Source organism: Geotrypetes seraphini, chromosome 5, assembly GCF_902459505.1.
Source record: "Geotrypetes seraphini chromosome 5, aGeoSer1.1, whole genome shotgun sequence".
Classification (NCBI taxonomy): Eukaryota; Metazoa; Chordata; class Amphibia; order Gymnophiona; family Dermophiidae; genus Geotrypetes; species Geotrypetes seraphini.
The window spans coordinates 201,657,875-201,676,147 of NC_047088.1; the positions used below are offsets into that span (position 1 = coordinate 201,657,875).

Genomic DNA, 18,273 nt, shown 5'->3' on the forward strand with positions numbered 1-18,273 from the left:
AAACCGATTTTCATCCAAATACAGTGGCTTTCTTGTTACACTTTTTTTCTGAAGTTTGTTTCTCTGACTGCTCATGTGGGAAATTTCCCATTTTCTAAGAGTGGTCTACCAATTTGCTGCACTCTTCTCACCCTTGTCTAGTGATCTCTTGGTGGGACTTCTGCTCTGATGGCAGCTCCATTTGGACCTTAAAAGTATATTTATCCTTAAAGATTATTTGAAGATAGTTTTATTGTTAACAATATACTTAGCTGTATGCATTTTGGAGCTGCAGGCTTTATCATGCATGTTGGTCTTTTAAGAAGGACGGTATCACCCTGCAGATAGTTCCAGCCTTCTTGTCTGAGATTCTTTCTCTCTTTCATGTCATCCAACTAACTGCTTATGCCTCCTTTCCTGCAGCATCAGAACTGAGGGATTCTGAGCACTTTTCATAAGCTTGGTTATCTGTAGGATCTTTCTTTGCTGCTTGAGGGTTACTAGAAGTTGGATCATCTTTAGTTGTCGTGCAAAGGTGAAGTAACTTCTATATCCTGTTTGGCTAAATGAATTAAGGGAGCCATCAGAGACTCTCATATGTTTTGAATCAGAAGCTGGTTTAACTTTCAGTAGGACTGTAAACTCATTCTGTGAAGATTAAGGTAGCTTTGTGAATGGAGGTTAAAATGGTCACTCCAGAGGATATTTGCAAGATAGCAACTTGATCATTTTTGCATGTCTTTATCAAGCATTATAAGTTGGATGTGCATTCCAGGGATGATGCTGTATTTGGTAAGACAGTTTTGGAGAGGGCTGTGTCTTCCACCCAAAGTCTTGAAGCTTTAATACATCCCACTCATCTGGACTGATCTCACAGGATGAAAAAGGAGGTGAAATTTGTTCTTTGCTGATAATTTCCTTTCAATGAATCATGCTAGACCAGTCCAGTTCCCTCCCAGGAGGATTGCAGCTTCAAAAATATCCTCAATGGTCTGCTCCTGTCTAAATTAGCTTGCTGGTCTATAGGTTTATCCTTTTAGAGAAATTCTTGTTGAGGACTCATTAGATGCTACATTACTAATCTCTGTTCTGAACTCTCCTACTTGAAGTTCTGTGCTCTATTAAAAGCTTATTTTTTTGCCTAGGCTTTCAGCTCTGATGGCTAGATTTGCTGTATGATGTACCAGTGTAAAGATTTTTAAAATTGTGTGTATGAATGTTTTTATCTTTTCTTTCACTATTGTAGTTCTTTTCCTTCTATGTTATTGTAAGCCACCTCAATGTTTTCACGGGGGGCAGTATGTAAGAATCTCAGTAAACATAAACATACATTGTGTAGTGTGTGCCATTCATTTTCTTTCTATTAGTCTGTTTTCTTTGCCAATTGAATGCTGCAAGCTCCAGTGCTGCACCGCTTCATATTCTGTGATTTCATCACTGAAAAGTCAGCTCTCTGCCTTTATTTGCTAGTAGGGGGACAAACCCCATTTATCTGAACTGGTCTAGCAGGATTTAAAGAAAGAACATTATCAAGTAAGTACAAAATGTCACCTTTTTCAAATTTAGATAATCAGAATATAAGGTTACTATGCTATCACTGACAATATATGTCCATCTCTGGGGAAAGGTGACTAAAGTAACCGGAAACAAAAAATAAGGTTTTAATAAATTTTGTTACAGCAAACAATTTGGCATGCAACAGTCCAAACCCCATCCTTTCATGTGAAAAAAAAAAATAGTTACAGAAGTTCAAATATGTAACTTTTATAGGCTGCTTTATGGACCAATGACATGAAAAATCAGCCACACTCAACATTTTGGATCCATTACTTTAGTCACCTTTTCCCAGAGATGGTCATGTAACTTTTTTTAAAGTTGGTAGTATAAAATCATTCATTCGTTTATTGAACAATAATTGCCTTCTTTTAATTGTCACCTATCGTTATTATACGTTTTTTTCTGTTAAAAGTTCATTTTTTGTCTTTTTGCTTTATTTAGGAAAAAGTAGTGGGGGACGTCACAAAATTAGTGACTATTTTGAGGTAATTTTTTGTTTTTGTTTAGAATTTGTTGTGGTTCTATTTAATCAAAGGGAGATTGCTGTAATGGAAATAAGGTATAGCAAAATGTATGTAGAATGTGTGACGATAGCATTTAGAATCTTAATAGGATTTGCTTGTATTGTGATATTGGGCAAATCCTATTGTTGTAGTGGAATTATATATCGCAAAAAGAGTTGTGAATTAAACTTTGTGAATTAAAACAGTTGCAATAAATTGAGATCATGTTTTTAAATATTTACTTAGGAAAAGTAGTAATATACATGGAACAAAATTTTATATTTTTTTGTTCCAGGGTAATAAATGTTCTTTTTTAATTGCCTCTGCCACAGAAGTATAGAAAATGGCTATCATTCCCCTCAGACTTTGATTTTGTGACCAGGGCATTGATATTTAAAAATTTACAAGGGGGTGCTGAAAGGTTCTAAGCCCCAACGCAACCAACGCAACTTCCTAAATTCTGAGCATTATTTTGCCACTCACTGTAGGTGAAAAGAGTGTTGTATCTTATTTCATTAAGTGCCAATTTACAGAAATGAAATTCTATGTTTTGACATTGTTTCATATCATTGATTGAACCATATCTATATCATTCAGCACCCTCTCATACCTTTTTTTTTTTTGCAAAACATTCCAGATTGATTCCAAGCTGAATAAACTTAGGGCCCTTTTACTAAGGCGTGGTAGGGTATTTTTTATACATTAATCATAGGTAAAATAAATTCTGTTTTTATTACCACAATTTCATTTTGTTCTTCTACAGGATGGTACAGAGGGGAAAAGAGAGTCATGAAGTTTGCTAACCCAAGAATTTGGCGGGAACCCACTGACCACTCAAGCAGCTGCTACTTCTTCACAATAGACCCTTCCAAATGTTGAAATGGCAAGAATTCTTCTACAACCACATATCCAGACATTCCTTCATCCATTACCACAGTACAACAGTGCCCTGAGCTCCCCATACCACCCAGTCCCTCAGAGAGACAGCAGTTGTCTTCAGAAGAAAGCAGCAAGTCAGAGTGAGGGAGACATTGTAGATCAGTTTACAGTATCAGTGGTGCAGCTGAATAGAGAAATCCATACTATCCAAACCAAAAAGACCTCAACGACTTAATCAAGTACAATGCCAAACTTTTGACGTCCAGGCTCAAGCAGTGGAACTTGTTAGATGAAAGTGTGCAAGAAGAAGCATCATCAAGCTTTTTCCACCTTCTTCACCTATCAAGAAGGGCTCTACTTCTGCCAATGTAACCAGTCTGTTTTAAGGAAATGAGAATTACCTGTAACCCTAAAGAATGTCGATTCTTCATTGACAGTTCCATCCAGTAGCATCAAAGCCATGCTGCCCCATAATGGAAACAAGTACCCATCTATTCCACTGGCTCACTCAGTGCACCTCAGAGGATTACAACATCATCAAGACCTTTACTAGGCACCTTGAAGTATGATGAGTATAGCTGGGAGGTTATTGGAGAATTCAAAATGGTGGCATTCCTAATGGATCTTCAAGGCAGGTTTACCAAGTTTCCCTTCTATCTCTGCCTTTGGGACAGCAAGGACACAAAGGCACACTACCAAAGGTGGACTGGCCACAGTGGACTGAGTTCTGTGTGGAGAGAAACAAGGTCAAATTGGAATCACTGGTGGACCCCCAGAAAGTGCTGATGCCACTACTGCACATCAAATGGAGCCTAATAAAACAATTTGTCAGAGCTCTAGATAAGGAGTCAGCAGCCTTCAAGGACTTTCAAGACATCTTCTCTAATCTGTCTGAGACAAAGGTTAAAACTGGTGTCTTCGTGTACCACAGATAAAGAAGATGCGAAGGAATTTCCCAAGAAGCTAACTAGGAAGGAGATAGCGGCTTGTAACAGCTTTGTCACAGTGGTTTAGGGCTTCCTGGGCAATCACGAGGCCAAAAGCTGCATGAAGTTGTGAATCTGGTGAAGAATTATAGTAAAATTGGATATAGCATGTCTCTCAAAGTCCATGTCTTTTGATGCTCATCTTGAGATTTTCAAGGAGAACATGGGAGCATACTCTGAGGAGCAAGGTGAGCGCTTCCACCAGGATATACTGGACTTCGAACACTGCTACCAAGGACAATATAATGAGGACATGATGGGAGACTACATCTGGGGGCTGATTCATGAAAGTGACTTACAATATAATCACAAATCTCAAAAACCTACTCACTTCTAAATCTTCTTTGTTAATCTTTGTATAACTCAATATAAATACATGTTAATTGTGATTCATACGTTTCTTTTTATGACTACATAACAGGATTTTCCAACGTCAGTCCTCGAGGGCTATAATCCAGTTGGGTTTTCAGCATTTCCCCAATGAATTTGCTTGAGATCTATTTGAGTGCATGACTTCATTGTAAGCAAATAGATGTCATGCATTTTCATTTGGGATATTCTGAAAACCTGACCTGGCAAAGGCTAAGGTTGGACACCGATCTCCTTTATAAGAGTGAAAAGAAGAAAATTTGGTGTTTTCACATTTTAAATAGGTAAATTGCAAAATTGACTATCCTGGTCACATAAACAAAGTTTTATGGAAATAAGACATTTTCTATACTTTTTAGGTATGAGCAATTAGGAAATTACACTTAACTGCCCAGGAACAAAAATCATGTTCAATAGTGAATGGATCTTTAAGAAATTTGACTGAAAAGATGATTGTTGTAACTGTATTTATTCAAGTCTTTTCTAAGTCAGATAACCATGTTTGCTTTTTCCTTCAGTACCAAGATGGAAATGGTTCTAGCCCTGTCAGAGGCTTACCTCCTGCAATCCGTTCTCCTCAGAATTCACATTCACATTCCGCCCCCTCCTCTTCTGTAAGTTACCAGTATACAGCAGCCTAAGACTTTGCATTGTTTATATATCACAATTGACTTTTTTATATCAGAAAGTAATTTGGAGTAGTGTTCCCTTACTGTAGTAAATATGATCTTTTTTAAAAAGCTGGTTTAGCATGATAAGGGGTCCTTTTACCAAGATGCAGCTTAAAATGGCATACCATGGGGTATGCCGAGGCATCTCGCTGTAAAGTGCACGTGTGTGTGTGCTTACCATGCACTATTTTTGGCTAAGATGCTGTGTCTGGGGGATGGAGAGGGTAGGCATTTCTAGGCTAATCACTTGCTAACTGATTAGTGGAGGGTTAGCGTGTGAGCCCTTACTGCCTGCAAAACACGTGCTAACTTTTGTTAATGGCTCTGTACTATAGTAATGGTAATATTAGTGCATGGCAATTAAATAGGGAAATGGAAAATCATCCATTTTCTGGCCACAACAAAACTGGCCATAGCACATGGAAAAGACCTGTGTAAAGGCACACTAAGGCCACTTTTATTTGCAGCTTTGTAAAAGGGCCCCTAAAGCAGCAATTATTTAAACCAACTATTTAAACTAATTATTTCAACCAACAACATACATAAACATATCAATATATATTAAAATATCATTATTACCTTCCCTTTTCTCCCCTTAATTAAGCTGTTTGTATTATAAGCCAATAAAAATTTGAAAACCAGATGAATCTTCCATCCAGATTAGATAAATGTAAACTTCAGGTTAGACCCAAAAATATTTTTTATTGTCCCATAAACGTCCTTTAGTATTTATTTTGCTTTGCACCTTGCAAAGGGTATGGGATGAGCCTGGGAGTAGAGTAAGCTAGCAGTTACTAGCAGGGCTGTGGAGTTGGAAGCAGTTTTGGGTAGAGTCAGTAAAAATGTACTGACTCCCAACTCTAGCTTCAAAATAAAAACTTAAGTTATAATACAGGTACATAGTCCTGTATCTGAAATCCTTGGGACCAGGGATATTTTAGATTTTTGGATTTTCTGGTTTTGGAATGATTATATTAATTCAGAAAAAGACAGACCATAAGATTGCTAGCAAACTTTTTTTATTTCAGCCAACCGTATGCTGATGGGACTGGAGCAATACCTGCTAACATAAATTAAGCTTAATGTGCATCATCTTTAGTCTGCAGTCGGCTATCCGATGATGGTATAGAAAGTGTTCTCTAGTTCTGTAGCATAACGGAAGGCAGCCTTTTTAAAGACTTCTTCCAGTGTCATCTATCTAATTAACAAAGGTTTCTGTTTAAGCAGTCTCTCTTTGATTGAGTAGATTGCTATAATCTCATGCTCACTGATAAATGCACAATGCACATTGTTCCATGCAAACAATTAACTGTACATATATTTTCACCATATCATCTTTTTCTCCAGTGTTCAGTGTCATTGTCATCACTACTTTCCTCAAGCATTTCTTTCTTTAACACAATTTAAGCAGTCTCACCCTCATTCAAGGAACAACATAAGAATAGCCTTACTGGGTCAGACCAATGGTCCATCAAGCCCAGTAGCCCGTTCTCACGGTAGCCAATCCAGGTCACTAGTACCTGGAATTTTGTTTTTTGGAATTTTGGACCTGTATATGGCAAAGGTATTATTTTATACTTAGAAACATATTTTATTTTCCTGGATCTAAAATTCTGGTACATATACGGTGTACAGATTCTACAACCCTGATCACTAGCATTAGAAATGAAATGTGCCAATATTCTGCTGCTGCACAATTGAAATATGGAAAAATAAAATATTTGTACATGTGATCATGTAACTGGCTTGACCTGCCATTGGTAGTATGTTGTCATTTTATTTTATAGGAGTGTACAAAATAAAATTTATTATTGCAGATTGTGCTTGCATTAAAAAGCATATGATACCCAGATCAGTCTTAATTTGTTCTATGAAAAAATTAACCCATCTTTGGGTTATGTTTCCTTACAACTTTGTCCCATTTTTAACTGGAGTCACCTTGATTTTCAACTTAATACATTTATTGGTCTATAAAACATGGAAATAAAACTTTTCTTTAAAAGAGAACCATATCCACTGTATACAAAGCAGTGTAGGGAAAACAGTAGTACAATATTTGTTTTGCTAGTATTATCAAATTTAGTTCTGAAATTTTTAAGCAGTTTTTCTTCAATTTTCCTGCAACTCTGGGAGTGATAACATTAACATCTGACAGGAATCTTACTGAATGCAATGCCACTTTGATATCATAAACAATATAGATCTTGACTCAATTGCTCCTAGTAGCAAAATCAATTTAGAGTACGGGTGGGCAACCACAGTCATTCAAGGACACAACCCAGTCGTGTTTTCAAGATTTCCACAATTAATTTGCATTAGATTGATTTGCAAATACGTACTTCTTACATTGTATGCATCTACATTGTATGCAAATTGTAGATCTCAGTCCTATTTATTGTGGAAATCTTGAAAACCTGAGTGGGTGTGGCCCTAGAGGACCATGGTTGCCCATATCTGGTATAGAGATATTAAGAATATAGGCACATTTACTAAAGGGCATTAAGATTTGGCGTAAACACCGATTAGTGCATGTTACCCTTAAAAATAGCAGTGCTAGATTTGCAGTTCATTTTTATGCTGTTAATGAGGAGGAAGCAATAAAAATAAGTAAACAACTGACATGTCTGGAGTTACATGGATCCAATTTATTGGACTATTGTAGATACAAAAGAATTCCTAGAGGTTTAAGTTCAACTCTCCCGACCAACAGGGAACAGGAGCTCCTCTTGTATAGCACCAAAAAATCGATGGGTCTACCCCATCACCCCAGTGCTTACGTTTATCACACCACAATTTCAAAAGGTGCTCCAAGAACGGATTCCCCTGATCCTCCAGGGATACACCACCAGGGGAAGAAGACCAAAGCCAATACTTCAAGCAATGAGGACCCACAAAATGTTGCTCCATACGTGTACTGCAAGTTTAGAGTCTGCTATCTCCCAATCCAACAAAAGTCGTAGTTGAGCAGCCCGGAAATACCAAAACAGGTTAGGCACAGCACGCCCCCCACACGACCTGGCGGCCCACAATGCTTGCCTAGAAAGACGAGGAGGTCTTCCCTGCCAAATAAATCAAAAAAACAAAGCATGTAGCTGTTTCAAAACCAAAGTGGGGACTGGAATCGGCAACATTTGGAACAGAAAATGAAAGCGGGGTAAAACATTCATTTTTATAACTACAATTCTACCCCACCACGACAACCATAAACCATTTCATCTTTGAATATCATTCTGAATCTGTTGAACAATCTTAGCATAGTTTACCGCATACAGTTGGGTTAAATCTACTGGCAAGTGAATCCCCAAGTATCGAATTACCCCCAGAGTCCATCGGAAGGGGAACCGAGCCGACAACCGCTGTTTATCCTCCTCGCCCAAGATAACACCCAATAGCTCAGATTTATCCATGTTCACCTTGAACCCCGATACCCTCCCATACTCCGAGAAAAGGTCAACAAGAATCGGCAGGGAGGCCTCCGGGTTGCAGACATACAACAAAACATTATCGGCGAACAGGGCTATACAATGTTCCAGCTCACCAACCTGCACTCCCTGCAAGTCCACATGTTCCCGAATACGAATGGCCAGAGGCTCCAGAGAAAAAGCAAATAAAAGGGGAGACAAGGGGCAACCCTGTCAGGTTCCCCTAGCTATGGAAAAAAAAATCTGTATATCCCCTGTTAATCCGAATATTGGCCTTTGGGGCCCTATAAAATGCTTACACCCAAGTCAAAAAGAAAGAGCCTAACCCCATCTTGTGCAGTACCTGCCATAAAATCTCCCAATCTACCTGGTCGAAAGCCTTCTCAGCATCAATCGCCAAAAAGGCAATTTTAGCAGATGTCCGCCGGGCTGCCCACAATAGATGTAACGTCCGTCTAATATTATCTCTAACCTGCTGACGTTGGATAAATCCAGATTGATCCATATGGACCAATTTGGGCAGGAGCTTGCCCAAGCGAAGAGCCAAAACCTTCGCTAAAATTTTTGCATCAGTATTCAACAGGGAGATCAGATGGTACGCTCCATACCCTTTGGGGTCTCTTCCCGGCTTAAGCAGGACTGAGATCCCAGCCTCACGCATAGAGGAAGGCAAGGGAGATCCGCCCCGCACCCCATTTGCAACATGGACCAACAGAGGGGCCAAAACTGCACAAAATTGTTTATAGAATTTGTTAGTATACCCGTCGAGCCCGGTGATTTCCTCAATTTCAAGCTGATAATAACCCCCAGGACCTTCCCCAACGTAACAGGTTCATTAAGGAGGTCCCGGTCAGTCACAGAGAGCTGTGGAAGCGGTAATGCAGACAGATTACCCGTTATTGCATCGATATCCTGCCCAGCTGAAGCCCGATATAAATCAGAATAATAAGAAAGGAAAACTTTCCTGATACTTGATCAGTGCAGTGTGTGTTACCCGCGGAGTCCCTTATAACTGTAATTGCCGCTCTTCCCTGCTTTAATTTAATAAATCGGGCCAAGCGGGACCTGGATTTTTTGTTATACTCATAAATCGTTTGTTGTAATGCAACCTCAAAAACTCAAAATCTTCCAACTGCAATAAAGAGAGCTCCGCACGGACCTTCAAAAGTTGTTCATATACCAAAGGGTCCTGGTGTCTCTGATGTAACTTCCCCAATCGTTCCAGTTGTTCCATGAAAGGACAAAGATCGCTGTGCTCGCAATCTTTTACGGCGAGCCCCCCATTTTATAAAGACTGCGGACCACCACCTTCAGTGCATCCCACAAAGTGGCATCGCTGACCGTATCATTATCATTATGTTGAAGGTATTGATCCACGGCTATCCCCACCTCTCGAACTGCCTCGGGATCCTCTTCATTGAGTCGCCAAAAATGATGACCCCCCCTCCGCCCAAAATCCCGTACAAGCTATCCAGACCAGTGCGTGATCTGAAATCTGGATTGGACCAATCTCAGTTTGCCTTATCCCACCCCACATATTACGATGAGCCCATATCCCATTTATGCGGGCATAGGATTGGTGGGCATGAGAATGAGTGTAAGATCGTTGCGTAGGATGGGACAACCTCCAACAGTCTACCAATCCCAGAGAAGAGAACAGAGACAGTAAAGCCCTTCAAGAAGCCCTGGAAGGAGAACGAGACCCACCCAAAGAGTGGTCCAAGTGAACATCAGGCGTGACATTAAAATCCCCACCAAGATAAATAGACCCTTCACAAAATCCACAAAATCTGCTCTAAGAGAGTCATAGTACCCAGCTTGTGCTACAATGGGACCATAAAGGTTGATAATGGTGATGGGACGTCCTTGTAAAGAAGCCAGAAGAGCCAAGCATCGACTAGCACCATCGTGATAGACTTGGTTCACAACAAGACCCAGCCCCTTTCTTATAAGTATGGCAAGCCCACCCACCTTTTTACCAGGATTCAATCCCTAGTGAGTCCAGACCTGATCAAAATAAGGTGAACATAAAACAGCCACATCCCATGGTCTCAGGGAAGTAAACAGACATCCCAGTTCATTTTTTACCAATTCCCGATACACAATACTACGCTTACCAGGACTATTAAGTCCATTAACATTCCAAGAACCTACTGTAAAAAGCTTACCAACCAAACCCCCCTTCCCACCCCCCTCCACCCTTCCCTATGCTGCGTCAAACCCCTGATTGCCAGGATTCGCCAGCTTATAGAAAGTGCAATCCTCCTCCAAAGGCAATCATCACCCAATAACAAAAACTATGAAACTTCCAGATTAATCCCACTCACTCATACACAAATTGCCACCCCTCAAGCACTCCACTCCAGGCACTCCTTTACAAAATCAAACCCCAAACACACAACCAGAGCCCACCCAACAGAAGCCCAATCCCAAGCAACCGTAAAACTAAATAGTCTTAGAAGGCATAACACATTAACAACATAATGTGTGCTCCGGCAAGCTACCGAAACTCCCCCCATACACTCCCACACCACCTGTTATGTGAGAGACAAGGGGAAGAATCTCAAAAAAGAACATTAACAGGCCTTATAATAAAGCAGTAAAACCAGCAAGACAGTTATCAGATGCCCTCAACGCATAGGCTTAGCAGATTTCTTGCCAGAGCGCAAAGCCGAATGCCAACTCCCGCTCTGTGTAGAAGTAGATGCCACTGCTAGGGCCTGAGCTCCTTCCAGCACACTCGCACATCCCAGGGCTCTCATCTCCGCCCATGCCTCCGCCACTGTGCTCACACATTTAGAAATGCCATTGATGGTCAGCCACAGTCCAAAAGGAAAGAGCCAGTGATATTTATGGCCCCCAGTGCGCAGAGCTTTAGTAACATCTTTAAATGCTCTGCGCTTCTGCAGTGTAGACCAAAAAAGATCCTGAAAAACTGCCACAGCAAGATCTTTCCACCAGAGAGTGGCTTGTCGGCGTCCTGCCAACAAAATACTTTCCTTCAAGATGAACTCCCCAAAGCAAGCAATTATATCTCGGGTGCCCTGGCCACGCACCGACCCCAGACTGCGATGGGCCCGCACCAGCACAATAGAATCAGGCAAGTCAGCGCGCAGCAGGTGGTCGCAAAAATCACGCACTACTGTCTTGCAGTCCCGATAGGCCTCGATTTCAGGGATTCCCTTGAAGCGCAGGTTACAGCGCCGAGATCGATTCTCGAGGTCTTCAACCTGGTTCTGGAGATTTTGTAACTCAGTGGAGAGGCGATCCATGTTATCTTTATTGGTGAACACAGCTTTAGAGAGCTCTGAGGCCGATACTCTTGCTCCTAACTCACTGACCTCCGAATGGAGCTCCGCTACCACCGTCAACATCGCCTAGTACCCCGATGATCTCTGCTTTCAGTTCCTGAAACCATTCTATCACTGATTTCTTAGGCACCTCGCAATCCTCCCCCATCTGGTCTGGAATGCCCTCATCTTCGGACTCCAAGTGGGTTGACGGCCCCGCCGCCATCTTTTTTTTCTCCACCATACCTCCAGTCCCCTCGGAGGTTGATTTATCCGCTGTCTCACCAAAATATTTAAATTTATCAAGTCGTTTGCGAGTCGCCATGATAAGGGGAGCACAACTGACCCAAAAGATTGGCAGAAAACGCGCACTGGAAGCTCAAAGAATTATAATGCTCAAAAGCCCCGACGGAGCTCTTGCTCTAAGCAGCCATTCGGCAAGATGACATCACTTCCTCTCTCATTTAGCCTCTTAAAACTGAATTGTTTTAAAGAGTTGCAGGCTTTGAGAAGAATTTTTTCTATTTTGGATAAAGCAGCAATTATGTAGGCAAATGTGTAGACAGTTTAGTTGATATACAAACAAAATAATTTAAGTCTTTCCCTTTATTGAATTTTTTCTTTTTTTTTTTAATTCCCAAGGAGATACTATTTTTTTGTGAAAGCTATTGTGCTCATCCTTATCAAATCATTGTGCAAGCAACCTTTATATCTGTGGAACTACTAAGTTACCCTGCTCCAGGAGGGAGATTCTAGGACAGTCCTAGATTTTTGGTGGCCCCCACCCATTATGGGATTTGCAACACTAATTTCAGTAGGTTGAATCAGGGACTACAAACACCATAACACTTTAGGATGTTAGTTTAAAAGCAGACCTGGTCATAAAGTTTCCTTCCTTGAACTGGATAACTTGGCAGCTCTGTACATGTGAAATGGAAATATAATATGAATAATCAAATAGTGGGATTTGAGAAAAGAGAACTTTGTAATCGTACACAGCTAGACAAAATGTTCATATCTTTTAACTGATGGAAAAAAAGTGAAATACTTGTACTCGTATATTCATTAGTAATGAGTACAGATCCACCAATGTTTGTGTTTTCAACAATTTCCTTTGACTAAGCTGATATGTTGTCACCACTTGCTTAAGAACCCAGAGTTCATAGAATTTAGTAACTACCTGATCACCTGGTAGTGTTGAATAATGTGTATGGATGGATTATAGTGAGAGAAGACTGCAGTTCCACCATTTATTTTTACAGAAAACTAAAGGTAGGGGGGGGATTAAAATGGGAAAAATGCCAGTTGTGGAGAGAAGGGTGAAAGCAAGATGCCACTCCCTCAAGGCTGCCACCTGAGGCTGCCACCCCTGAGAGTAAGAGAGGGGAGAAGCTGGACACAGGGAAATGGTGGGCATAGATGGGAGCATAGAAACGGGGACACAGAGGGGTAATGCCAGACATGGGAGGGTATATGGACAGAGAGAAGATGGCTAGACATGGGGGAGAATAAGAATGCAGAAGGAAGATGCTGGACTTAGGGGGAGGATAGGATATAAAGGAGTGATACTGTACACAGGGGGAGGGGATCATAGAATGGTGAGATGATGAAGGCACAGAGATGGGCACAGGGGAAATACTAGAAAGGGATGTATAGGAGACATAGAGAAGGGAGATGCTGAACATTGGGAACAATACATACACATAAATAGAAGATGGATGGTGAGCATGGAAAAAGAAGAAATGTGAAATGGTCAAGAAATCCTGGCAATTGAGTTATAAAATGACAATTGTACAGAATATTGTTTCTTTTTATACTTTAATAAATTAAGTTCAATATAAAATCATAACAATTCGAGGCTTGTGGGGATGGGAACCGAGCTCACGAAGACAGGGACAAGTTTTTTTCCCCTGCATCATTCTCTACCACAGGGTTCTGCCTTGTCACCCGTATTATTTAATATTGTTATTGCTCCATGAAAAGTGTGATTTCAAATGATAATTGCATTTAGCAAAGCTAGGAGATAACTAACATATTTGACTGTTAGGGGTAGGAAGTGAGAGCATAGTTTTAAATAAGGCAAGTTACAACACATTGAAATGATAGGAGCTGAACTTGATTTAGGAGAGACAGTCAAAAAAGCAAGTACAGCTTCATATTAAAATATTTTGCTGCTGAAGTTTTGTAAAATAGAAGCTATATCAAGCCCTCATCTTTAAATAGCAATAAATTGGTAAAAATGCTTCACAGAATATAAACACTTTCATTTTCAAAAGAAAAGTTATTGGATTTATAAAAATGTATAAGGTTTTTATTTGTTGTATGTTAATTCTTCTCCTCAGTAAAACTAATTGTAACTCACTAGTTAAAGAAAAAGATAATTTATGAGCGAGGCTCTGAGTTTGTGGAACAGTTTATCCCCAATCTGAACTTGGCTTGCTTTTACAAGTTTCTAAGAAACTGATTTTTGAAAATTTTGCTTAAGGCTAGGGCCAGCACAATGTGATAAACAAGGTAAGCATGGCAGAGGAGTGCTAACATTTGGGGGCACATCAGGCAGCAGTGGCCTCCTATCATGCTTATATTGCTCACCAAAATGGTGCAAAGCCCACACTCAAGGTTTGGTGCATTCCACGCCTTTCAAACAAAAGTCTGAGGGAGAATGACACAAGCACTGTCATGCAGGCCCGTGTTGCTTTCTTCTGGCTTAGGAGGAGGTAGGAGTAGGAGGTAATGAAAAGCCTAGCTCTGTTCTGTTCAGGGATGAGAGGTCCAAAACCAGTACTAAACCAGAAAGAAATTTTGGGGTTGTAATGAATCGACTGTTCTTTGAATTTTTTTTAAAATTTAATTTGTTTAGTTTTTAAAATTAAATTTTAATGATATGTATGACAATTTTATTTCCATTATTATTTTTTAATCATGTGTATTGGTTAATTACCCACCTTGAACCTGGTTCAAGCTATGTAACAGTGAAATGAAATTATTTAAAAGTGGGTGTGCTTCTGTGTGTGTATATATATATATATATATATATATATATATATATATATATATATATATATATATATATATATATGTGTGTGTGTATATATATATATATATATATATATATATATATATATACACACATATATATATATGTGTGTGTATATATATATATATATATATATATATATATATATATATACACATATAAAAAATAAGTGAGGGCATATTTTTAAGTTGCAAAAATGTTTTATTTCTGTGTTTTAGGTCCAACAGAATAGTCCTTCACCTACTGCATTAGCTTTTGGGGACCATCCTATTACACAACCAAAGCAGTTATCATTTAAAGTGATTCAAGTAAGCATCATGAAGTCATCTTGTATTCCATTTGTTTCATTGCAGTGACTGAAAACCAATTTCTAAAATGTATTTGTATCGGATTGTAAAACCACACACAAAGAGAAGGACCAATGTTCCACAGATTCTGATACAAGCAAGAACAAAAACAGTGGAACAGAAGATCCTGCACATACAGGAGATTTCAAGTGCAAATGTTTATTGTTCTCAAAATGTCATTTAGTAAAAAGATCTCCCTTAAAAACAGAAAGGGCTCCTTTTACAAAGGTGCACTAGTGGTTTTAGCGTGCGCTAAAATGCCGCACGCACTAGCCGCTACCGCCTCCTTTTAAGCAGGCGGTAATTTTTCGGCTAGGGCGTTCTATAGCACACGCTAATCTTGTGCGTGAGCTAAAAACGCTAGCGCACCTTTGTAAAAGGAGCCCAAAGTCTGTATCGAGATTATAACAGTAATTGCACCATATGCTCTTAGGTCACGGAATATTGTTCCATATAATACTTATTTTCTAGCAACTCCTGTCCATACTCTAGTAGTGTCTTTATGTTATCTCTGCTGAATGTTGATAGGTTAAGAGGGCAATTTTCAAAATGTCTTTTGAGATTGAGTCCAAGAGTATCATCATTATCAACTTTATTTTATACCAGTCATTAGAACATCTAGGTGATTTACAATTTCAATAAATGAGGTAGGAACGAAACACAAAATACAAAGATTAGGGAGACGCAGGGCAGAGTATTTGTATGCAGTGACTTTTCATTAACATTTGACAAAACCCAGGTACTTTTGTGCAATTAAATATGGTTTAGTTGGACAACATATTGCTCTGTGTTCATGGATTATAGTTTGGGAGGGAACCTTTATCATGGCAGATACTAAAGGTTTTCAGCTATATTGAATTACACACAAATAGAATTCACACTGGTGCACATATTTTGAATTTTATATTTTAAGAGGAGAGACAAATGATGGTTTATAAGAGCAAGTAACGATTGTTTGCAACAGTGTTTCATTTAAGCTCTGTTCTCTTGGGAACTGGCAAAGTGTTGCAGGTTTCCACTACTGATAGTCTCCCATCACAATATTATTAGTGTTATTAAAGTCATCATGTTGTACTGTGAATTTTTCACACATTATTTAACCAGTTTTGCTCAATTCTTGTTATATGCTGTAGAGGCTGACCAGATTTCAGTCACGGTTAAGGTGCTGAAACTGGCCCCAAATCGTTTTCATGTTCAGTTTCAGCTGAAAGGTTATTTACATTTTCAACCATGTTTTTGGTTTCAGCCAAAAATTACCTTATGTGTTTGGTAGAAACTGAAAATATGTTCTTTGTTCCATTTGTCTCCCTCCTTCTCCCCTGAACAGGAGTTGCCCTTCAGGACCCTCCCTCCCAAGTGCCACCTGGTCCTATCTTAAAATACCTGGTAGGATAGAGTGTAGTTGGGGTAGGAGGGATCATGACTGCCACAACTAGGGAATCGCTGCTGCCCTGACTACACCGTTAGACCACCAGGGATTGTAATTGTAGTCCTGGGGTGGAGCTACTCTGTGTGTTGCAGTTATGATCTTGCACAATAGTGTATATGGTAAACAGAATGCCCAAATAAAATGTTTTTGATACACAGTTTTAGCTGGAATTGGAGATGATAAACCTCTTAGGAATTAACCTCTTTGTGGAGTTTTGATGTCAGCTGTCACTGCAAGTGTGGCACAGAGTCAGCCACTATAAAAGCACCATATCTAGTATTTATTTTGTTTTCATTTTCTGCAGTCCATGTGTTGGAGGCTGTTTTGCTTGGAAGTAAAAACATGGTCTTTTGTTATTTAAATTTTATTCTAGCTTGGATATTGTGGGTTTAGTAGAGGGAAGCAGACTACTTGTTCTGATGACTCCAGCTGCCCTCATTGGTTCAGATTTACATAACTAAACTTGGTTTGTTTTTGGCTTTGGCCAAACAGATGATTTTTGTCTGCTGTTTTGGTTTTGGCTGAAAGCTTTCAAACAGTTTCAGTGGCGGTTTTGGTTGACCTCTAATCAAGGTTTGTGACATCTTAATCCTAGAGGTAAAAGCTTTACAAATATATTTTTTTTAAAAATTAGTTTAAACATTGAGTTTCTGGCTATAAATTCTGGACATTTTAAAGTTAAATATTTCAGTAATATAATTTTTAAAAAATGTTTTTGTGTTTTAGACTGATCTCACAATGCAGAAATTAGCATCACTAGAAAGTAATAAAAATCAAGATCTAGAAAAAAAAGAAGGTCGTATAGATGATTTGCTCAGGGTAAGTTACAAAGGAGTTTGTGGAAACATTTTAGAGTTATTTGTTTACCATGACCAAATTCTTACAGAACAAATATAGTTTTTGCTTTACAGTGAGCCATGTTTATGTGTTAATGTAATATAAATACATATATTACAGTGTAAGTACTGGAATACAAATAGTGAAAAATGCTGTTTATAAAATGCTGTTTGTAAAAGGCTTTAAATATATTGTTTGACATTTAAGTGAGAGATTCATACGTGCAATTAAAGGTTGTTTATTTTCCCTATGTACCTCCCCTTTTACAAAACTGCAGCAGTAACAGCTCTGACGCTCATAGAATTCCTGTAAGCATCAGAGCTGTTACCGCCACGGCCAGTGCTAAAAACGCTAGTGTAGTTTTGTAAACGTGGGGTGAGTTAGTGTTCAAAGAAAATATTACTTTGTTGGTTACTCTTAATTTTGATACCCGGTTTGACCTTTTAAAAAAAAAAAAAAAAAATGAGGTTATGAACAGCATCTATATAATAAAACCGTAGGCGGCGCATGCGCAGTCTTATCAGCGTGCTTCCATGATCCGTATGTCCGTGGCCGCCAAGACTGCAGCATGCCCCGCGCTTACTACGGCCCCACGCGCAGCTCAGTTCGGCACGGCGGTTTCCCCAGATAGGGGAAGTCGAAAAACTCACTCCCGACGCGCAGCTGAGTTCGGCACGGCGATTTCCCCGGTTTCCCCAGATAGGGGAAGCCGAACTGCTCACTCCCGTCTCAGCGGCCTGCACATCGACGATTCAACCCCCTCCCCCCCTCCCCCCGGGGCTGCCTAAAGAAACAAAGTTTCACGGTGCTTGGCCCGCCAAACAATTCCTGCTGTTGCCGAAATTTGCCCCACCGTTCCTTCCCTTCCTCCATCAGGTCAGTTCAACTCCGCCTATGTTAAAAGGAGCTGCTTTGAAATTGGAGCCCTGCCGCCACCGTAACACGTTCCTCTCTGCCAAGGCAGAGG

The 18,273-nt window shown here is 39.7% G+C and overlaps 1 protein-coding gene across 6 annotated transcripts in view; it reads left to right on the forward strand.

The window, feature by feature from the left end:
• The window catches only part of TLK1 (tousled like kinase 1), a 281,093-nt gene that overhangs the window by 107,384 nt on the left and 155,436 nt on the right, over positions 1–18,273 (forward strand). For all 6 annotated transcript variants that reach the window (XM_033947201.1, XM_033947199.1, XM_033947200.1 and 3 more), the window contains exons 5-8: positions 1,978–2,021; positions 4,792–4,887; positions 14,912–15,001; positions 17,196–17,288. In XM_033947201.1, coding sequence (XP_033803092.1) covers positions 1,978–2,021; positions 4,792–4,887; positions 14,912–15,001; positions 17,196–17,288 — 323 coding nt within the window. The remainder of the gene's footprint in view (positions 1–1,977; positions 2,022–4,791; positions 4,888–14,911; positions 15,002–17,195; positions 17,289–18,273) is intronic.